Source organism: Balaenoptera musculus, chromosome 10, assembly GCF_009873245.2.
Source record: "Balaenoptera musculus isolate JJ_BM4_2016_0621 chromosome 10, mBalMus1.pri.v3, whole genome shotgun sequence".
Lineage (NCBI taxonomy): Eukaryota > Metazoa > Chordata > Mammalia > Artiodactyla > Balaenopteridae > Balaenoptera > Balaenoptera musculus.
This window is the reverse complement of record NC_045794.1, coordinates 101,665,120-101,688,926: the sequence shown is the minus strand read 5'-3', so window position 1 is coordinate 101,688,926 and position 23,807 is coordinate 101,665,120. Positions and strand designations below refer to the sequence as shown.

The 23,807-nt window shown below is 50.3% G+C and overlaps 1 protein-coding gene across 5 annotated transcripts in view; it reads right to left on the bottom strand.

Moving 5' to 3' along the window:
* TBC1D22A (TBC1 domain family member 22A) overlaps positions 1–23,807 on the bottom strand; it is a 323,227-nt gene that overhangs the window by 192,870 nt on the left and 106,550 nt on the right. For all 5 annotated transcript variants that reach the window (XM_036865801.1, XM_036865804.1, XM_036865803.1 and 2 more), the window contains exons 6-7: positions 18,160–18,288; positions 13,862–13,924 (exon numbers count right to left, since the gene is read on the bottom strand). In XM_036865801.1, coding sequence (XP_036721696.1) covers positions 13,862–13,924; positions 18,160–18,288 — 192 coding nt within the window. The remainder of the gene's footprint in view (positions 1–13,861; positions 13,925–18,159; positions 18,289–23,807) is intronic.

The window sequence follows — 23,807 nt, the reverse complement described above, 5'->3', positions numbered from 1 at the left end:
CAGACAGCCACGGCAAGAGGCAGCGGGACGGCGCGGGGCTCAGGCGCCACGCGTGGCTGAGGCTCGGGGCCGGCGGCCTCCGCAGGATGGCCTGGCTCCACGTACCGAGAACTCTCTGTGCACAGATCCCCTGCTTCCAGGCCACAGGTCAAGGACCGGGAGTGGGCAGAACCTACCGCAGGAGGCTGGGCAAAGCACTCGCGACTGTCCGCCAGCGCCGGGTCCATCCCACGGAGGAGGTGGGTGTGTGCGCCCTCCCCGGGGACCATGCCACCTGCGAGCCGTCTCCATGCCCTCCTGCCCCAACGCCACACAGACGCCCGGCCGCCACCGAGACCTGGAGCCCTCACAGCTTCGATGCCAATAAATAACACCCCCAGCGGCTCTGACGCTTGCGTGCCCTTCACCTGCCATCTGCTCTGGGCAAGCACTCCTACTTCCTCACGTAATCAGAGCCAGGAGGCTGCACCCACAGCCTCTCGCCTCCTTGCATATTATTCCCCTATAACAGTGGCTATTAATTTAGAAAGTAAGACAAACTCCCGTGCTTTATGCGTCTCTGGGCAGGAGAGGGAGAAGAAAAGGTACACCACTTGCTTAAATCTCCTTCAGCCTCTCTTCCAACAGTAACGGTCCTGCCATGCTGAGGACACCAGGAGGCTGTGGCAGGCTCCACCCCAGCCAAGCCAACCACCTGCCCCAGGCCCCCGCACCTGCCCTCACGGGCGAGTCCCCTGGCCCAGGCGTCCCCTCCAGCCCTGCTCTGGGACCAGCCACCCCAGCCCCGAACAGGAAGCAGCATCCGGCTGAGGGGCAGGCAGAAGCTGACAGACAGATGAGCCCCATCTAGACTCCCAAGGAAAAAACTCCACTGACTGTAATAATGTAGAAGAGATCTCCATACAGAGAGGATGCCTGGTGACACTGGGAAAACATGAACCCAAAAGGACGGGGGGAACCCCGAGTCCTGACCTGCCCATAGCTTAGGGGGACTGAAGGGAGGGCGCTGGCTGGGGGCAGGGGCTGCAGGATCCGCAAGGCAGCGAGGTGCCCTCGTGCCCCTGGCTGCACCCCGGGCCCCCTCAGCTCCAGCCTCGGGGACCCACGTGCCAAGACCACATGTTCCGACATCTGCCCCTTGCATGCCCACCCTGAGCTGTCCGGCTGGCTCAGCCTCCAGGCTCCATCCGCTCCCATCCCTGCTCAGACCCTCTTCCCGGGTGCCGGTGGGACGGGAGCGGGACACTGGACTCGGTGGCCCCGGGAGACAGGGCTGCTGCAGGACGCCCGGCACAGACCTAAACCCATCAGCGGCACAGTTAACTTACTCATTAAAGGCTGTGGGCAGAGAGGCAGTCACGACAGACCAGGCTGTGACGCCAATTAGGAGGATGCCACCTGCCATCGGAAACCACAGCCGAGCTGCAAGGGTGCAGCATTTCTTCTTCTTTGTTGTTTTCTTTTCACTGACTGATTTATTCTGCACCTTTTGTCTTAAATCACTTCATAGAAGCGTGCTTTGCTTTTGCTTTGAAATCACAGAAAGTAACACTGATTCCAGCCAAAGTCACTTAGCGTCACTGAAAAACTCCCCCACCCATTACTCCGCCACAGGCCCGTGGGCCCCGGGGTCCCCATTGCTTCCCTCTGGAAGCCCCTCGGCTCGTTTCCCAGCAAGGCCGCCACTCAGCCCGGGAAGGCGCTCCGACCATGCGAGCACTCGGGCAGCAGCGTGAAGGGAGGGCTTCCCTGAGGTCACCGTGCCCTGTCCTCGCCGCCGTCATAACGAGCTCTCCCCAGATCAGACACGGAGACCCTGACGGAGGAACAGCAACCCCGGCCCCAGCGCAGAGGGGCCTGTACTGAGGGACTTCTACACCTGCATCAAACAACGGCACGGTTATTTTGCAAAGAATGAAGGCATTGAGCCATTTCTAAGCTTTTGCTCTCAGACTGGTTAAAAACAAAACAAAACAAAACATAAGCCACTGATTGTGCATCGCTTTCCCCAAGCAGGTGTCTTCAAACTGTAACATGCTTTAAGGGGTACGAGTCACACACAGGGTCCCCTGGGGTGTCTGCCCTCGGAAGCGCCAGAGGCCAGCGGGAAGCACACTCGCTCCTCCTGCCCCGCCCCCTTCCCCGGGTCCCATCCGATTCTCCAGGGCCTCTGATACCGAGTCTCAGCTACAACGACAGAGAGGAACCTCACAAAGGACACCCACTCCTCCTTCGCCACCCAGGCCACCTCACCAAGCGGGCACAGCCCCAGGAGGGTCGGCGTGGGGACAGCCGGCTCCAGCCCACTGCCGGGACGCCTGTCTCCAAGGGCCCTGACATGCCCGGATCCTCAGAGCAACTTCAGGCCCGGCTCAGAGGACAGACCAGAGGCCAGAGCTGCTCTGAGTCCCCCAAGACAAAGTGGGAAGAGGTGGTGGGTCACTGACATCAGGGGTCAAAAGCCAGCAGCCCCGGGCCAGGACTCCAGACGGAGGGGCATAGGAGCCGGCAGCCGGAGCGCGGCGGGACCCTGGGATGGCACAGGCTGGGCGGGCCACGTGGCAGGAGCCCAGCCTGCACCCTCCCTGCAGCCCCCCTGCAAGGACGCACCCCCTCTAGCCGGGGCCGCGGGGCTTCACCTCGCAGTCAGCCCAGCACCCCGGGCCCAGGGGAAAGGTGGCGGCAGAGGCAACCGGGCCACAGGTGCACCAGGGAGGGCTGCCGGCCAGCCGGGGGTGCGGGCCCCCTGCCCGCAAGGCGCCCGAAGGCCCAGGTCAGGAAGGAGAGGCTTCCCAGACCGTGAGCCGGCTGGCCTCAGCAGCTCGGTGTCCCCTCCAAACTCGTGTCCCCACAGACGGCCCTGCCTCCGGGTCATCCTCCCCAAGGCCACGCGCAGCGGGAGCAGGGTCGGCACCACACAAACGGATTCTGTGCCCCAGGGCCTCCACCACACGCTGCCGAGGACGGAGCCCACCGCGGCCACCACGGGCCCAGCAGTCGGCCACTGGCGCTTCTTCAGGGGCCACGGTCCCCACGACTCCGTATGTCCAAAATCCAGGTATTTTATTAACAGCCGTCACAGGAAAGGTGAAAACAATGCATTCACTTGCACAAGACTATTAGCAGAAGCAGGGGAGTTCAAGAAATAACAGACACGGAGAGGGGGTCAGATCTGTCACAGCACATTAACTCACATTTAAATGAATGTGCTGTGGGTTTAAGTAGCGGTATTATCTGCCAATAAAGAAAGGATGCCCTCCGTGTGTGGATGTGTTTAATGAAAACACAGAACGATCCAAGACAGCTCTAGCAATGAATACTCACTGGTTATTATTCGCTCTTAAAGTTCTGTTGACATTCCTGACACTCTTATCTTTATTAGAGAGAAGGAATTCATTAAAAGTCGTTCAAACTTTAAACTCTTCCTGAAGTATCTTTTCTACAGAGCAATTTATACTCAACGACAATAATAAAAATACTTGCTACTATTACCATCAGGGCTAAAAAAAAAAATGAAAATGCGACAGGCATCCCCAGTTTGCTTGCCCAACTTCAGAAACCTGAGCACCATGCCAGGTTTCTCCTAAAAAACTCCAGCGTTCTCCCACAGAGGGCTCTGGGGAGGGGCTCAGGAGGCCCCCTCCTGGCAGCTCTTTCTGTCCTCACTGTGTAAACCTTATCACAGGCCCTCCACGTGCCTCCAAGGCAGGACCAGGATGCCGGCAACTCAGGGCACTCGGGGAGCTGAGATGTTTTGCATTCTAAGAAGTGAAATACATTGAAATTGAAAATGTCGCTGTGCTCATGATTACTTAGGAAAAAAATCTGATTTCAGAAATGTGAAAACATCATAATTCTACCATACGCATCGGCAACGCGACTTCACAGCGTACAGAGCACTGTGGAGTTACTTTCTACGAGAGGAGCTGCAAGATATACAGCTCTGTTGAGAAGATCTGTGGGATTTATATCTCCCGAAATCCAGGAGCCGTGTGGGCTCAGAAAGAAAGAGATATTTACAACACAAGTGCTTGCAACAGGATTGAGGGAACCTTCCCCCGTACGAATTATAACATCTGATGAATGAAACAAGAATAACAGTCTACAACAAATCTAAAATAGAGATTAATAGGCACCCAGATATCACATAAAGTATACACTGAATATAGGTTTACAACACAATTAATAATGCAGCACGCTCTGAAGCAAGCAACAACGCCACGTTTGGTGTGTGAATTACTCCACCTTCACCTCCTTCAAATGTGGGGATTTACATCCCACATTTTGTGCTCAAGCCAGTTGTCTTGATAGGTTAGCAAAGCACAGACGTTTCATCACACTCAAAACTGAAGTACAGAAAAGAAACAACACCTTCAAACAAAACATCACAGTGTCACACACGTCACCAGACCAAATATTCGGCACAGCTGATGGGACAACATATCAAAGCACAACTGAGGAATCAGACACTGGTCAGAGGGCACTTTTCCATTTAAAGAGAGGCCAGGCCTCCCCTCCTGGCGGTTCGGCACATGAGATGTTAACACACTTAATCCCACGAGGCAGTAAAAAAAATCCATCCTGACCAATTTGGATTTATTTCGGGAATGTACAGTCACCTCGATACTAGGAAGCCCACTGATAAAATCTACCATATCAACAGAATAAAGGAGCAAAGACCTAGTCTCCTCTCAGATGACACGTGGGAAAGGACATGATGAATCTCAACAGTAATTTATGATTTTAAAACTATGAGAAAAGCAAGGCACCATCCTTAACATAAGGTATCTATAAAATCTACAGTAAATATCCTAAGTCAAAGAAGAAATGTTAGTGGCAAGACGAGAATAAAGACACAGACCTACAAGAGAATGGACTTGAGGATATGGGGAGGGGGAAGGGTAAGCTGGGACAAAGTGAGAGAGTGGCATGGACATATATACACTACCAAACGTAAAACAGATACCTAGTGGGAAGCAACCACATAGCACAGGGAGATCAGCTCGGTGCTTTGTGACCACCTAGAGGGGTGGGATAGGGAGGGTGGGAGGGAGGGAGATGCAAGAGGGAAGAGATATGGGAACATATGTATATGTATAACTGATTCACTTTGTTATAAAGCAGAAACTAACACACCATTGTAAAGCAATTATACTCCAATAAAGATGTTAAAAAGAACCATAAAAAAAAAAAGAAGAAATGTTAAAAGACTTCTTTAGAATCGGAATGACACCAGGATTCCTGCTTTCACTACTAATATTCAATACTGTAGTGGAAGTCTTGGCCAGCAGGGAAAAAAAAAAAGCCAAGCATGTATATACAGAACAGAAAGAAAAAAACGAAACTATCATTATTCATAAGTAATATGATTAACTTCTTTCAAAACTCAAATACATCTACACACAAAATACCAGAATTGATGAAAGAGATTAGTAAGTTTGCCAGATACAAAATTAACTTACAAAGGTCAACTGCATTTCCATATACTGTCAATAAAAAATTAGACAACACCACTAAAAATTTTAAAAACGCTATTTGCTCAAAATGTATCTATGAATAAATTTAGTAAGTTGTGTAATATATTTAAGGAGGTACGGTTGTTTAGATCAGAAGAACTAAATGCAAAAACAAAGTGTTAATTTTCTCCAACTGTTCAACAGATTCTATGTAATTTCTGAGATTTCTATGAAATACAACGATTTTAAATTTACCTCCAAAAGCAAAAGGTCATGAGTAGCCCAGAAACAAGAACCAGGCCTGGGTGGCCTGTCCTACCAGACATCAAGACCATGTAACCAAGACAGGATGAAGGGGGCACAGGGGTGGGTGGACAGACCAGGGGAAGAGATGACAGCCCAGAAGGAGCCCACACACAGCTGCTGTATGATAGCTCATGAGGGCAAGGGGCACAACCACTCATCCACGTGGGGGATTTTAAATTTTTTTTTTTTTTAATTTATTTTTGGCTGTGTTGGGTCTTCGTTTCTGTACGAGGGCTTTCTCTAGTTGTGGCAAGCGGGGGCCACTCTTCATCGCGGTGCGCGGGCCATTCATTATCGCGGCCTCTCTTGTTGCGGAGCACAGGCTCCAGACGCGCAGGCTCAGCAATCGTGGCTCACGGGCCCAGCTGCTCCGCGGCATGTGGGATCTTCCCAGACCAGGGCTCGAACCCGTTTACCCCTGCACTGGCAGGCAGATTCTCAACCACTGCGCCACCAGGGAAGCCCCCACGTGGGGGATTTTAAAAGAAATGGGGCTGCTGTGTCAAACTCCGTGCAAAGTCAATCCCAAATGGATTATGGTCCTAAAGGTAAAAGGCAAAACTCTAAAATTCTTAGAATATAAGATTTCTTTGAAATCGTGAGGTTGGAAAGGATGTCTCAGTACACAAAAAGGCCTAATCATAAAGGAAAAGACTGCTGAACTGCCTTTGTTAAATTAGGAATTGCTGTTCACACCAACTAGAGTGAAAAAACAACCTACTAATTAAAAGAAGATATATGTATCCATATGTTTCCAAAAAAGAATTAGTCTCCAGATTATATTAGGAACTCCTACAAATCAGGAGGATAAACTAACAAACAGAAAGATGCAATAGAAATAGGGGCAGAAGCATTTCACAAGAGAGGAAATCAAATGGCCTAAGAAACCTAAGAAAAAATACTTAACATGATCAGCAGTGAAGAGATCGGAAGTGAACAGCGCCCTGAGACCCAGGCAGTCAGGGAGCCTTTCGGTTTCACAGCTCCCAGGGCAGGGGAGGAGGCGGCACTGGGCACTCACCACCGGCCCCTGGGGCCACTCCCTGGTACACCCCCCAGAGAAACCCTCAGACCTGTGCACAGGGACTCAGAATGCTCACGGCAACATTCTGAGAAAAAGCACAAGAACGAACATAACCCAGACGCTTATCAACACTGGACCGGATCAATAAACCACAGAACACAGGAGGGAATACTACACAGCAGTGAAAATGAACTACACGACAAGCATCGGTGGATGGAGCTTAGAACCTTAACCCTGTAACATAAAGAGTGATGGCAAATGAGTACAGACAGCACAGTTCCACTAAAAAAAAAGATTAAAAACAGGCGAAACACACACACACACACATATAAACTCATGTCATAAAACTATACAGAAACGCAAGAGAATAATTAACCAAAATTCAAGGGAACAGTTACTTGTTGGGGGACAGGGACACATCTGCAGAGGGACAGAGAAGGGACCTCAATGACGCTAGTCTGGCTCTATTTCTCCAGCCTGACAGTGGGTATGTGGAAGCTAATTTTTAATTTTTTCTTTAAATTGGACATATATATTAAAGAAATCTTTCTGCTCTGACATATTTTACCATAAAACCAAAAGGAGAAAAAAAGGAAAGATCTATGGATTAGATCCCCAAAATATATACCAGAAGAGTTTAATGAACTGATTCTATAACAAATATGTATCTCTCAGGCTCTCACAAATGCATCCTCACCTCTGAAGAAAAAAAAAAAAAAAAAAGATGAATTATGAGACCAAACGAAGAGAGGAGGAGAAAGAAGACACGGACTCGTGGAGCACTGAGTCCGGTGCAGAACGCTCACACCGGGAGGAGGGCACGTTTAACGCATGCGTCCCGCCAACATCTGCCAAGCGCTCACCATGCTACATGCCAGGCCCCAGGAGAAGAAAGACTCAGGCCGTGCCCGGGGAGCTTGCAGTGTGAGGAGAGCCACGGCCGGAATCCCAGCAAGACAGCTGACTCACCCACCCAAGCCCACCAATGTCCGTTAGGCACCAGAGGGGGCCATCACCAGCGTGGAGGCTGGTCGAGTCTAAGGGGACAGAGACACGTGACAACACGCGGGAAGCACGTGGGCGCAGTGGCGGCCAGGGCAGGAAAGGGGGTGCTGGCAAGCTCGGGGGGCTGCCGAGCAGAGTAGGCTGGGGAGGGGCCCCCAGGCAGAGGAACGGCACATGCAAATGCCAAAACCCTCTTCAGGTTGGCCCGGATCCTCGTGGACAGAGGCAACGCCTGCTCCTCGGAAGCGGGCTTCCTCCCGTCCACCGCGGGGCCCACACTTCTCCACGCAAAGGCTCTGGTCGGGAAGTCTGTCTACAGAAAGTTCACAGTCGGGGAAGGAGTCCAGCATGAACACATCTGTGCTCCACTGGCACCTGCCTCCTGGAAAATGACCATCCTTCAGGGCCACGGAAAACTCATCACACCAACTGGAAGAAGGGTACATAGATAACGTGTTTGAAAGGCCTGCGTGTTTCATTATCCTCTGTGTCTGTTTAAACGTAATGAGACATCACTTCTCCACGGCTAATTGGAAAAAGCATCTACTTTCCCTAATTTGTGAAACTGCTCTAAGAAGCAGATAACCAGAGGGCAGATAATATAACAATTACGGAGGAGAAGTGACCCGGTAGATGATGAACTTATCAAGTGAAAAGACCCAGCTTCGAAATCTGAAAGAGCTTCTTCCCATGAGCTCCCTGCACCAATCGCAGGGGCCAGAGGGCCTCGGGTCACAATCCGTATTCTCCCAAGTAATAGGTTGAGTTTATTCAACGTCGGACAGAGGATAAAAAGAGCAAGTGGCAAAAAATTTACGAATTTTACTTTCAAATTACATCGTTGGATAAAAAGATTAATTACTGGTTTCAACAAAATCTCCTAAGTCCCATGAGGCTCCAGGCAATGCTCCAGGCACCCAAGCCATGGCCCTGCTCCCAGGGAGCTGACATGTAGGTGGAGTGAGACCTCATCAACAAGAAGACAAATCCAATCGGATAACAAGCGCCTTGAGACATACAAAGTGGGAGTGAAAGTGGGGGAGAGGGGCTGGGACACCAGCCAGGGTCGCTGGGAACAGCGTCTCCGAACCAGACACCTGAGGTCACAGGTGAGAGAAGGAGGAATCCAGACAGCTGTTCATGAAACAAGTACTAGCGCACAGCTGCTCTGTGACGTGCGCCGCTTGAGGCACATGCGTTAGGACTGAAAACGAGACAGACAGAAGGTCTGCTCAGATGCAGCGGAGACAGAAGAGCAGAGCACAGGCGGGGGGGCAACCCCAACCCAGGAGCAGCTGGGCCCCATGTCCCAGGTCCCTGGGGAGGTCAGGCGGAGCAGCCTCCAGTGGCTACCCCAGGAGGTCCTACCTCCGCAAAGACCCTCCCGCCATCGGTGGCCTCTACGTCCGGCTGGGCTTCCTTCAGATGGGGATTTCCAGGCTCCACCCCAGGAGTCTGACTCAGAAGGTCCACGGGAGGCCAGGGAACAGGCAGGCTAAAGGTTTTTCAAGCAATTAAATGAGTGAAAAATGGAACAGACACTTCACCAAAGAAGATCTGAGCGTGACAAATCATCATATGAAAGGATGTTCAACATCCACAGTCAACAGACAAATGCAAATTGTAACCCCGTAATATCCCACGACACACCTGTTTTTTAAAATAGCTAAAATTAAAAAGACTGGCAAATCCCAAGAACTGACAAGAATGTGGAGCAACTAGGCGTCTCAAGCATGGCGAACTGGCATGGCCACCCTGGAAAAGGGTTTGGCAGTTTCTTATAAAGTGTATAAACATACCATTCGGCCCAGCAACTCCACGCCTAGGCACTTACCAGAGAGGGGAAAACACAGATGCCTTCCCTAGATCTATACATGAAGGTTTAGAGCAAATGTACTTTTTAATGGCCCAGAGTTGGAAAGGACCCCAGTACCCATCAACTGGTGACTGGGCACACACATCCCCGGAAGACGGCCCTGCTCGGCGGTGCCGTGGACAGCAGGGGTGAACGTCCACGCCCTGTCCAGGTCAGGGGAGCCACTCACTAAGTCTGTAAGCTGTATGATTCCCTTTCTGTGAAATGCTTTAAAAGCAGAACTCTAGGGATAGAAAGCAGATCAGCAATTGCCAGGGGCAGGGGGAGGGGATGGGAGACTGACTACAAAGGGACATGAGGGGACTTTTCAGGGCGACAGAAGTATCCACACCATGATTCCAGTGGCTGCTACATTCCTACAAACAGGTGTCAAAACTAATCTAACTGTATGCTTAACACAGGTGAATTCTCCTGCGTGTCAATTAGCCGTCAATAATGCTGACAGGAGAAAAGGAGGACGGGGGGCAGAAGGAGGGGAAGGGGAAGGGGGGGGGAGGAAAAGACATCCAGAGCAGAAGTGGGCATCACCTGTTGAACGAATAAACCGAAGCACGGACAGACTGGGGGAAACGCTTACAGCAGAAACCCTTCTTCCCGAGTCATGAGAAGCCCAGACTTTACAGGGGCACAAGACCAGCGGAAATCAGAGTCACGTTTCCTGGTTCTGTACAGCCAAGGACAAGCACGTAGGATACAAGCCACAGCACTACAGCAGCTTCTCTCAGACACCTATGTTATGGGAGGGGCTGCTCTTCTCCCTCGTGTCTTGTGTCCTCTCATTCCTGATGCTGGAATGCAAGCGTGACGGAGGGAGCTAGAGCCCCAACCTGGACCACGAAGAGAAAGCCAAGCACAGGGGAGCAGCCGATGTGCTGCCCATGACCTCCCCCCCGAGGGGGCAGCAGGCTCCCGGCCGGGGAAACCACTGCTGCCGTGGATCAGCCTCCGTGCGTCCAAGCCTAACCTCCGCGATGCCGCAAACCAGAACTTGACTTTGCCTGCTTCTAACGTGAGACCAACACTTCCAGAAGGTTTCCCCACACACACACAATCTGCCCCCCAGCCGGGCCCTGGGCAGGTCTGCAGCTCCGGGAGGAGTGCATGGGAGCCAAGGGAGGGGCCGTGGGAGCCCCGCTGCCGGGGGCACTTCCATCGCCCCGAGAAGTCCCCTCGTGTCCCTTCGCTGTCAGTCTCCCGTCCCCTCCCCTTGCCCCTGGCAACTGCAGAGGCGCTTCCATTGGGATCGAGGTCCCAGCACATCACACACGAGCAGGCCAGCAGACACCAGCCGGCAGTGGCTGGATCCCGTCTCTGAAACCAGGAGCCCACAGGCTCAGCTCTACAAGGAGTCGTCAAGTGACAGGAAAAATACAACAGTGAAGATAAACCGAAAGTCGCGTGGCAGACTCTATTTTCCACTAAAAAGAAAAATACGTTAAAATGAGGTTATAATATGTGATCTCTTGTTTTCCAGATATAAGCACAACTATTGAAAAGGACAATCAAAGAGAAGTACCTCAAAATGACTACTTCTGTGGAAAACTAATTTTCTCCTTTTGTGTTCTGTAATCTAAAGCACTTTGGCTTTAATAATCCTGGATTTCTTTTTAACAAACTTCCTGCACAGACAAGAGATATCCAAGTTTAAAAGTGCATTTACTGGAGCAATCAAAACGCAAAACAAACATTCATAACAATAAGAAAATTCAATTTTAAAGAGATGCCATTTATAATAGCAACAAAAAATATGACAACTAAGAATAAATCTAATAAATTGTACACAGGACCTATTATGAAACAACTTCTAAAACTTCACTGAAAGGCATTAAAGAATGGCCTAAAAAATGGAGAATTAGCATGTTCATGAAAATGAAGACTAAATTTCATAGAGATGTCAGTTCTCCCAAATTGACCTATAGATTCTGTGCAATTCCAATCTTAAGTCAAACAGACGTTAAAAACCAATAAGCGTGGAATCTAAAAAATACAACAAACTAGTAAATATAACAAAAAAGAAGCTGACTCGCGGATATAGAGAACAAACTAATGGTTACCAGTGGAGAGAGGGACTATAGGGGAGGGGTTTAAGAGGTACAAACTATTAGGTATAAAATAAGCTACAAGGACGTATTGTACAACACAGGGAATATAGCCAGTATTTTATAACTATAAATGGAGTAAAAATTATGAACCACTATATTGTACACCTGTGACATATAATATTGTACATCAACTATACTTCAATTAAAAAAAAAAAAAAGAGAGAGAGAGAGGGACTTCCCTGGTGGTCCAGTGGTAAAGAAACCGCCTTCCAATGCAGGTGACGTGGGTTCGATCCCTGGTCAGGGAACTAAGATCCCACATGGCGCGGGGCAACAAAGCCTGCACTCCACAACTACTGAGCTGGCATGCCTCAACGAGAAAGCCCACGTGCCGCAAACTACAGAGCCCACAAGCTCTGGAGCCTGTGCACCACAACTAGAGAGAGAAGACCCGCACGCCGCAACTAGAGAGAAGCCCGAGCGCCGCAACTACACAGAAACCTGAGCAGACCACACGCCGTAACAAAAAGATTCTGTGTGCCGCAGCTAAGACCCAACACAGCCAAAAAGAAATAAGGAAAATAAATAAATATTTAAAAAAAGAGAGAGAGAGAGAGAAAACCTTGTCCCCCTGACTCTGGGACTTACATGGAAGAGCAAAGCCTTAAGATGACCTGATCACTTTTGAAGAGGAAGAGGGGGTGTGAACACCTCCTACCAAATACTGAGACTTAGGGTGAAGCTGAATGAAAAAGGTAACTCAAATACTGGGACAAAACAGAGATCAGATCTCCGCGAATGTGAAAATGGCATGAACAGAGGGACACTGCAAACGTGCGAGACAAGCTGGACTGGCCACCACGGGAGAACATTAAACTGGATTCCCACCTCACAGCACACACAGCCATCGGATACAGATGAATTAAAACAGGTGTGAATGCTAACACTTCAGAACTTTGAGGTGAAAATAAGGGAGGGAGAACGGCTTGAGGATGTCTGGGTAGGAAAAGATCTCCTCAGGAAGCTAACCCTAATAGAAGAGATGGGTAAGTTCAACGCCACGAAAACTGAGAACTTCCGATCGTGATAGCCATCAAGAAGAAAGTGTCAGAAACAAGCCACAGAGTGGGAGGAGGAATCTGCCATACACAAACTGCAAAGAATTAGAATCCCTAATATATAAAGATCAACAACCAACAAACAATTAGATCAACCACACAAGAAATCAGGCAAAGGTGGGAACAAGCATTTCCCAGAAGGGGGACACAGAAGCACATAAACACACGAAGAGATGCTTACTCCACGGGTGATCAGAGAAAGGAAAATGAAGAATGCCCACCAGAGACAGAACTTGAGAAGCCTGGCAACACCCAGACCTGGCAGGGGTGTGAGCACCAGGACGGCTGGTCCTCTACAGGGGAGAGCTGAATCAGGACAACCCACTGGAGAGCGTCCTGACGTCATCTGGAAAGTTTAACAGGCTGACAGCCAACCTTGCAACAATCTTCCTTCTTCGTAAATGCTCTTGAGAAATCCCTGCCAGGGGGGCACCTGCAATACTGTACATGAAGCTTCCAGGCAACACTGTTCCCAATAGCAAACCGCAGAAACAACCCAAATGTCCACCAACAGGAAAAAGGCAACAGAAAGTGTGGAATATTTAAATAACGACTAGACACAGAGATTAGCTGAATCTAAGAAAATAATGTAGATGAAAAAAGCCAAGTTGCAGAGACTAGACTACACAGAGGAATGATCCGGCTGCAGAACACGGCTTTCCCAGTGTCACGTGACATGTATTAAAGGCGTGAAGAATCACAGATACAGGCCAGGAGAGAGGTCATCTCCTGGGGAGGGGCCTGGAGACGAGTGAGAACAGCAGGTGGCTTCCACACTATCAGCCTCACTCGAGTGGGCTTCTCGGTCCTAAACTGGGTGGTGGACTCGTGAGTGTCAACTACATACACAACTCCAACTACGTTCTTTTGTACACACCAGTACTGCACAATAAAAATATTTAAAGAACAGTTAGCAATTCCGGTTGGCGATTCTGTCCCCAGGGGCCATCCCCACACCTGCCGTGGGTGGAGCCACTAGGACGGTGGGCACCCATCTCCCTCCAAGAAGGGAACTTCCGGATCCCAGCTCTTACCTCTGTCACTTTGGGTTGCAGTATTAATGCTTCAGGACTCATTCGAGGGATGTCTATGTGGATCTGCAGATGGAGGAGAAAGACACACGTATTTTAAAAGATGACGAACATCATGACAGGCATTATGATTAAAGGGCGATCCTTAATAACAGCAACGGATTTGCTCTGGGTCTCGGTCTGCTCTCTCTGAGGAGACAAATTCTGTGTCACATGTTCTCCCGTGGAGGAGAGGCAGGTTCTGTCTGCCTGGGCCCCCCCTCTCCGCCCCCATCCTAGCACGACAGGCTTGTTCCACGCTTTCCAACCCAACAGTGGCAGCTGCGTGATTAGGAACAGAGCAGGCCCTCGGCTATTTAGTAACAGGATCCATAGCAATTAGCAAACGTTGATTTCCAGCCTCTGACACGGGGAGCGATTCAAGCACATCAACAGTGTACAAGTGTTCAACTGTGACAGCTTCTTCTTCGAACCCCGGCCACAGTTTTCTCCACTTTACAAAATCCTTGGGGGACCCAGGGCACTTTTCAGAGGACGCATTTAAAAACCTCTGGTAGAATCAGCTGATCCCCGCCTGACCACCATCCGACACGAGAGACGTAACAAAGTTCCCCGCACCGCAGAGCAGCACACCTGCGGGTTCAAGACGCAACCAAATAAGATCGCTCGGGGCTTGAGCTGGCATCCGGGCCGGCCCCCAACACCCTACACGAGCACCCCACAGTGGCCAACGCTATCACCACCCCCATCCAACCCAGGAAAATGGCCCAAACGGGCCGAGGGAAGACGTGCACATCTGCACGCCGCGGGGAGCCTACGATGCAGGTTCATCCCCCGTCCTTGCCCGTGACCACGAGGGTTCTGAGATCCAAGGGCCTGCGAGTCTCCTCACTCTGCCTCGCCAGCACCGTGGCCTTGGGCCCCTCACCAGGCTCTGGGGCTCAGCATCCTCGCCTGTTAGACACCTGCCACGTCCCTCGAAGGGCTACTGGGGAAGATCCAACAAGAAGGTGGATCGACAGCCCCCAGAGCTCCATCAGCTGCACGGCTCTGAGACGTGGGAATCGTTCTCGCACTCACAGGTTCCCGCCTTGAACTCTTCCCTCGGGGGAGAGCCTGGAAATCAGCTGCCCGTCAGCGGTACCAAGGGAGGGGATGAGATTGCCCAGGGTAAGAACTGGGCCAGGGGCCAGGGGCCAGCAGACTAAGTGCTGAGGGAGCGTGGACGATGAGGCAGCAGGGAGAGTGAGAAGGACAGTTAGAGAGGAGAGGAGATGGCGTCAGAGAAGACAAGAAATAACCATTCTCCAGCCCACTGAGCAACACGGGGAGGGATCTAGCAAGCTGAGGGGAGGAGACCTGGAGGGGGGAGGAGGAGGAGGGGCAGAGGGAGGGAGAGGACAAGGAGGAGGGAACATTCCAGTCTGGTGGGGTCGGAAGGCTGCAGCTGGCCACTAGCAGGAGCCCAGAACCTTCTCACCCGCTTGACCAGGGCGTCCCCTAGGGTCACCCTCAGAGCACTGATCCCCTGCCATCAGAGTCACGTGGGCACACGTCTGTCCCCGGCACGCCGCGGGCCAGCACAGCCCATGTAACAGAAGAGCTGCCCGTCATGCGCCTGCTGGGGGACAGGACGGTGCACTCCAGCACCGGCTCTGTGTGCCCCGCACCCCCCACAGGACTGAGCCGCTCGGGCGGCCGCGAAGTCTGCAGAACCCGCAGCGCGGGGAGGACACACAGATGAACCTTTAGTTCTGACCGACTCTGTGTGCTTTCGACGGGACATCTTCCCCCGAAGAGTAAACACAGAACTCAAATGAACAGAGGACAGAAGAGGGACAGGGAAGCAGACAGGGGACCCTGGCCTCCTGCGGCCTCCCAGTGCTGTGGGAAGGCCGGGCCACACCCCTCGGGGCAGACGGCCGGCTAAGGTCAGCTCATGGGTCAAACACCGTGAGCGGGCAGCAGGGAGAGACCAGGGTGCCCAAGCCCCAAACCCAGGCCGGCTCCACCTTGACCTGAACAGAGCGCCTGAAACGGCCGCCCAGGACGGCCCAGGGCCCGCCTCCAAGAGGCGTGTGTGCTCAGCACAAAGCAAGCAGGCCCACAGGAAACACTGCCACAGCTTACACTGTGCTCAATTACAGTAACGTAGGAACATTTGGGGGATTCACAATAACGCAGGAGCTTTTTATTACCTATCACAGTAACTGAATAAAGATGTATGCAACCCGTTTTTAATTAACTTTCCCTTAAGAAATTCATAATAGAATGCAGCCTGGTAAATCTTGCTGATAGATGCTCGTGTCATCCTTTGGACGTCTTTTTCTGGAATAAAAACACAGCAAAGGGACTTCCCTGGAGGAGTGGTTAAGAATCCGCCTGCCAATGCAGGGGACACGGGTTCCAGCCCTGGTCCAGGAAGATCCCACATGCCGCAGAGCAACTAAGCCCATGCGCCACAACTACTGAGGCTGCACTCTAGACCCCGCGAGCCACAACTACTGAAGCCCACACGCCTAGAGCCAGTGCTCCGCAACAAGAGAAGCCACCGTAATGAGAAGCCCGCGCACCAAACTAAGAGAAGCCCCCGCTCACTGCAGCTAGAGGGAGCCCACGTGCAGCAACGAAGACCCAACACAGCCAAAAATAAATAAATAAATTTATTAAAAAAAAAACAAAAACCAGACACAGCAAAAATACATGCAACACAATACCGAATGTACCCATTCCCTAAAACCAGTGAAGTGGAAAAACAAACCAGGTAAGCTAGTATTTCCCTGATCCAATCCAAATGCAATCTGTATCACAAATCAGTTTCCCAGAGTGACGGGTGGCAGCATCGTGTGGCCTGGGAGCCGCCCAGGTGGGAGACAGAGGACAAGCCCCAGTGTGGGCAGCAGGGGCCAGAGGCAGAGAAGGCCCCGCCCTGGAAGGTGACGGAAGCGGGTCCCTGTCCCCATCTCCCTCGCCCCGTCCCCAAACAAGTCACTCTTCCTGCAGAGCTGACACGTGTCTGTGTGGGGAAGATGCCTTCCAGCAATCCATTTAACTTAAAGAAACTGTGATTAGCAATCAGAGCTAAGGCCTGTCTTTGGACCTTTTTACAGCGCTACACCAAACTGACAAGGAGATGTGGGTATCCCACATCTGAGGGGGAAAAATTCGGCAACTCTCATTCACGTACAGGTCGGGTTTCCAAGAGGAAATAATCAGTACTGACACGCATCAGGAAAATCAGAAGTTCATGTCAGAATACGAGGCAGTGCTACCAATTCCTAACCACCTTTTTGTTCAACTGCAGCACGAACCATTCTGAATTCTCACATATTGCAAAGACGATGAGAATTATAAAGGCTTCGAGCGATTCTAACAGCAAATTCTGGATACACCATGAACCGTAAATCAATTTTAAGTATCTTTCCCATCATGCGCACTGTCAACTGACTATTCAAGAAGCCATAATTATACCCATTTTGTATTAAACTAAACAGCAAACTTGTAAGCTGGCTACACCTCTGCTATGGACTGAACCGTGTCTCCGGAACCGAGCCGAGCAGCAAGGCTCTCCTCTACCTACATCACGTCCCTGACAGCAGCAGAGTGCAGCGCCCGCGGGGCCCAGGGGACTCACACGTCTGACCCGACCCAGACAAATGTCTGCTCCTGACCTTCTGGTCAGACGGCCGCTCGCTGAGTCACAAGACACCCTCCACCCAGGGCGGGGCGGGGGTCGGGGGGGAGGATCTCAGTGCACGGCCGAGGGGTCTGGGCTACCTGTTCTGTGGCTCCAATTAAGAGTACCCGTCCCACTCAGAGGCAAAGAATATACAAATCAATTTTCACTGCAGAGTAAAGGAGCTGCTACAGTGGAGGATTACTGGACTGAATGTCGATATTATGACATAGTAGGAGTGTGTTTCGTGTTTGGTAATTGCAATCATTGTTGCTTTTGTTGTGGTCATCTATGTACAATGCTTGATGTCAGTCTATTTATCTCTTGTAAAAATAAAATACAGTGTGTGTGTGTGTGTGTGTGAAAAAAGGAAGTATTCAATAAAATCAATACCCGTTCAAAAAAAAAACAAAGAGTACCCTTCCCACTTTTGCAGAAGGAACTGGAGATGCGCAAGGTGCTAGTATCAGCGGGAATTCACCATTATTTGTTTTCAAGTTTATTTATTTACTAGAAGATAAAGACCTGTGACCCAATCAGGAACCTGCCAGATAAAGCATTTCCTCCAAGAAGGCAGACGCCACTGAGTAGTTCACGTGACAAGAAAAAGAAGAAGTACCCCCACCTGTCTGTATGTATCCTGGTGAACTTCATCCGTCCTAGAATCGTAATAGTGATCAATGAAAGCAAAATATTCTTTCTGTTTTCTTTGGAGAGTGGCTGGTCTTCGGTCTACGTTGGCAGGAAGGTAACCCTGCGTGGGAAAAAAACAAACAAGAAAAGTACACACGGTTAATGGTAGTTCCTGGAGTCTCTGTGAGAAGTTTGTCGTCAAAAGGCTCACATCTTACACGAGCTTGGCGCTCTGAAATCTGACACAGAGGGGGAGGACAAATGAGTTGTGAAGAAAGAGACACAAAGAAAAGCAGCGAGCTGAGCCCCAGGGAAGACCGCACTCCACGGGGGTCTGGGCTCAGGCATCTGCAACCTCCACCGAGGTGATGGAACTTCACCTGCAGCCGCATGAGAGTGGGCGGAGCCAGGGCAGCAGGCTGGCATTTACCGCGCGCCTCTATAGCACAGCTGAGAGATGAAAGCCCCCTTCTCTAAATGCCTTGGACACCATGGAGAGCTCAGAAGCGTGTAGGCGCTACAATATACATGTGTGTGTACATACATGTGTGTATCTGTGTGTCCACGTACACATATACACACATATATATATACACATACGTGCGTATGCTTGTGTGTGTGTCTGTGTGTGTACGCACACATATGTGTCAATTCTCATGCACGTTTTCTCCTCTCTCCAAAGACTCCTGGGCTCTGGCAGCCGCAGGCCCAATACAGACTCAGAAAGGGTCCAGCAGGCAGCAAAGGGTGGCCGTGAAGAGCCCAGACTCCTGTCTTACATTTTCTACTTTTTCAGTCAACATTACCGCCACAACAGAGATAAAATAGAAGGTGCCTCTTTTCAGGAAACGGTTCCATGACATTTGACAAAGGCATACAGCTGTGTGACTACTGCCCCCATGAAGACTGCAGCAGTGTCTTCGCCCCAAAACCGCCCCAGTGCCCTCTGCGGTCCCCCCACCCCCTCCTCCCCACTGGTCGCGGCTGCCGCCCTAGAATCGCCCGTAAGTGGAATCATGGGTACCTGTGCCTGGGGGCAAGGTTTCCTTCACTCGGCCTGCTGGCTCTTTTTTAACTGAAGTATAGTTGACTTACAGTGTTGTGTTAATTTCTGCTGTACAGCAGTGACTCAGTTATACACCTATAGACATTTTTTTTTTATATTCTTTTCCATTATGGTTTATCCCAGGAGAATGGCTCTAGCTCCCGGTGCTCTACAGTAGGACCTTGTTGTTTATCCATTCTATATGTAATAGTTTGCATCTACCAACCCCAAACTCCCAGTCCTTCCCTCCCCGCCCCACTCCCCCTTGGCAACCACAAGTCTGATCTCTATGCCTGTGAGTTTGTTCCTGTTTTGTAGATAAGTTCATTTGTGCCATATTTTAGATTTCAACAGATGAATGGATAAAGAAACTGTGGTACATACATGCAATGGAATACAACTCAGCCATAAAAAAGAACGAAATAATGCCATTTACAGCAACGTGGTTGGACCTAGAGATGATCATACTAAGTGAAGTAAGTCAGAAAGGGAAAGACAAATACCGTATGATAGCCTGCTGTTTTTTGAGATCCTTTCAGGAACCAGCAGTGACCTCCTATTTCTCCCCGGGTGGAATTTCCAGGGTATGGCTATTTACCCGTTTGTGAAGCCATTCACTCTTTGCTGATCATTTGAGTTGTTTCTAGTTTGGCGTTATTTTAAATAACGCTTGTTATAAATATTCTTGCACAAGATTTTTATGAATATACAGTTTGATTTCTCCTGGGTAAATACCTAGGAGCAGAGTTACTGGGTCATAATGTAGGTGTATGTTTAGTTTTCTAAGAAACTGCCGGATCCTTTCCCAGAAGGATGGTACCATTTTCCATCCCAACTAACAATGCCTGAGAATCTCAGACGTTCCACACCCTCCCTGACACTCAGTATTGTCAACCTCTAATATCAGTCACTCTGTTGACGGCTTTTAATTTCATTTCCCGAATGATTCATGATGTTGAGCATCTTTTCACAAAGCCCTCTGCCACTGCTTCTCTTCTCTGGTGAAACGTCTGTTCAAATCTTTTGCCCAGTTTTTTAATCAGCTGCTTGTCTTCTTAGTGAGTTTTATGAGTGCTGTATACATTCGAAACACGAGTCTTTTTGTCAAATATATGCACTCTGATTATATTCTCCTAGCCTCTGGCTTGCCTTTTTATGTCTCAAACAACAGAAGTTTCACATTTTCATGAAGTCCAATGGACAAAGTTTTTCTTTTATATTTAGTGGTCCTTGCGTCTCGTGTAAGAAGGGTTTTCTCCTTGCTTTCTTCCTAACATTCTAAAGCCTATCCCTCGAATGTCCCTCCTCATCCCTCGAGTGTCCCTTCAACGTCACTCCCTCCGGAGGCTGGACCTGACCCTCCAGGACGCTGCTTACGCAGCGTCCCAGCAGCACCTGGCACGAGGCTCCACGGAGCCAGCCCCTCACTGTGCCAGCCACACGACAGGCACCCAAGTTTTCACTGAGTGCATTCACGTATGAGTGAAAAATGAACAAATACATCCCCTGCGGTGCTTTCTGAGTTTTAAAGCGTTTCCACATCCATAGTCAACATCACCATGCTTACTGCTAAACATCTATGCCTCCTTTGTTCAAACAGAGCCCTGAAGAGCCTCTGGGAACTGCGTCTTCCTAGTCTCAACCCATGTGCCACCTGAAGGTGGGTAATTCCCTTCCTTCAGGACAGGTCTTGATGGGCTAATAAGCTAAACAGCTACACCATCCCACCAGCCAGTGACCGACAGGCTCAGGGGTAAAGGGGGGACCTGATGCAGGCACAAAAGCCAGGCCCGGGGCCTTCTTTGCTGCTGCTTGTGAATCAGAGAGAATGTGCACAGTCTGGAGCTGTGGCAGCCACTCTGTGACCATGAGGGAGGACCACGAGCTGCAGGTCCACCACGAAGAGCTGACTTAAGAAGAGCTGCGCTCAGTTGCCTTGATGATGAAATCAACCTAAGTCCAGCCGCATCTTCTCAGCTGTGTGAGCACACGCATCCCCTTTATTTCTCTAAGGCATCTCCATAGCATTTGTTCTGTATTACAGATTACACACTCATGCACATTTGTTTTATCACATTTGGATCACACCATTTAAACTTTTTAATAAACATGTACTGAAATATAATGTGTGTGTGCACGTGTGCTCCCAAAAAGTGTGTGTGAATTATCATAGATTGAACCTGTCTCAGGGCCCTTTGGGAGCCTTCCAACCACTGACCCTTACCTCCTGATCTGGTGTCAGAGGTACCTCCCTGACTCCTGACACCTGGATAAATTCTGCCTATTTCTGAACTTTATATACATAGAACCTTTTTTTTTTTTTTTTTTTTGCCTCGTTGCTTAAACTCAGCATTATGTTTGAAAAATTCATTCATTTTGTAACACGAAAACACTAGTTAATTTTCACTCTTGTGGGACTTCGCTGGTGGTCCACTGGTAAAGAATCCGCCTTCCAATGCAGGGGACGTGGGTTCGATCCCTGGTTGGGCAACTAAGCCCACGAGCCACAACTACTGAGCCTGCACGCCTCAACTGGAGAGAGAAAACCCGCATGCCACAACTACAGAGAAGCCAGCACACCGCAACGAAGATCCTGCGTGCTGCCGCTAAGACCTGACACAGCCAAAAATAAAAAACAATAAAATAAAAAAATTTTCACTGTTGCATAATATCTCCACGTACGAAATCCGTTCTGTTAACAGACATTTGGGTTGTTACCAAGTTTTTGTGATAAACACTCTTGTACCTGCCTTTCATAATGCACGATACGCATTCTGTTAAGTATATACCTGGGAGCAGAACTACTAGGTGGGCACACCTTTGACAGATTTTGCTAAAGAATCTTCCAAAGTGATTACACTCCCATTCGAAGTGCATGGGAACGCCCACTGCCCTACATCCTTACCAACACTTGCGATCAGACATCTTTTCACTTTGGCCATCCTGATGGGTTCACGGAGGTAGCTATCAGAATGTAGTTTTCACCTGCATCTCCAGCGGACTGAAGGATGCCGTGTACGTCATCTGAGTGCAGCCCCTTTCCCTTCCCTGTCAGGTGGTCCCCCTCTCTCCTCCTGATTCATAAGCACCTGCCATATACAGTCTGACGTGAGTCCTGTTGTAAGCATCTCCTCCTCCTCCCCGTGGTTTGCCCTTTCTCCCTACTAATGATGTCTTTTGATGAAGAGAAGTTCCTGACTTTAACGAAGCCCAATTTACTTTTAATGCCTAGTCCTTTTTAAGGAAATTTCCTCTCCAACATTCCGTGCTTATGTATCTCAACTTAAAATCATGACCGTATTACCGTTGTCACGTCGTACTGTTCCACTACAGGGGTCGGCAAACGCCCGCCCACTGCCCATTTCTATAAACAGAACTTTGGTGGCACACAGCCACGCCCATTTGCTCACGTGTATGGCTGCACACAACCGAGGTAGAGCTGAGTAGTCGGAAAGAGACCATGTGACCCACTGAAACACGTGCTGAAACACTTGCTCTGCAGCCCTTTACAGAAAAAGCTTGCCAACCCGTTCTAAAACCACTGATCCCCAAGGCTGCATAGCCTTCCACCATATATATTTCTTTATACAGATTTCTTTTTAACCTTTCCTCGATTTCTGAACGTTTTGACAACTTTCAGTTGTCCAGTATTCTAAAACACGTGGTCGTGAGCAGTAAAATTTCTACAAGTGCATCGTTAGCTCCAAGGGATACGGGCTATATTTAAGGCTCTTGATGCCTTTTTTTCCAAGTGACCCTGCCAGGAGGTGTAGCAATTTACATCCCAGCAGCCTTGGCACAAGGTGTCACCTGCCCTCCACCTTCCCCAGCAGCGAGGAGGAGCCCCCATGTAGAACACCTGCCCTCACACGGCTTCAATTAATTACCGTTGGTCGGAAAGGGGCCCATTCTCAGAGCAGCAGGTCCATCGGACAATACATGAGCGTCAGATAGTGAGCGGCCCTACTACCGAGGAAAGGAGCGGCCGCGGTTCCCACCTGACTCTCTTTTCTGGTCAAGTGAGGCATCTGTGTTCCAAAGGGCAGACCGCTTCACGTAATTACACCAGCAACAAAAACAAACGGGAGTCCCCCAGTGTGGATGGAGTGCCGGGCCCGCCAGAGCCTCCACGTGCCAGTTGGCAAACCACCCACCTGAGCGGCTCAGGACGCGGCCTCTTCAGCCAGCGCCACCTGGAACACGCCGGCCCGGGGGGGGCCCCAACACAGAGCCCCCTTCCTGCTGGGCTCCCAGACCTGCCCCCGCGAGGGAAGTCACAGCTTCAGAGAATCCGCCTGGGACCGGGGGCATCGACCACGCCAGGCTGGCCTCACTGCCACGTCAAGTCTCTGTCACCTCCCGGAGAGTAACGGTTACCAGGGTTTACTTCTTTTTCTTTGTCCTAAAACTGCCACAGTCACGGGTGAGGAAACGGAGGGGCAGCTCCCCACCAGGCTACACACAGACCTGCCTCGAACCCTCGCCGGCGCACACAGGCCGATGCCGACCCTGTCCCCAGGTGAGGAAACGGGCCCCAGAGGCACGCAGACCTGGCGGGGGACTGAAGGCAAAGCCGGCCCACCTGAGGCCCTACC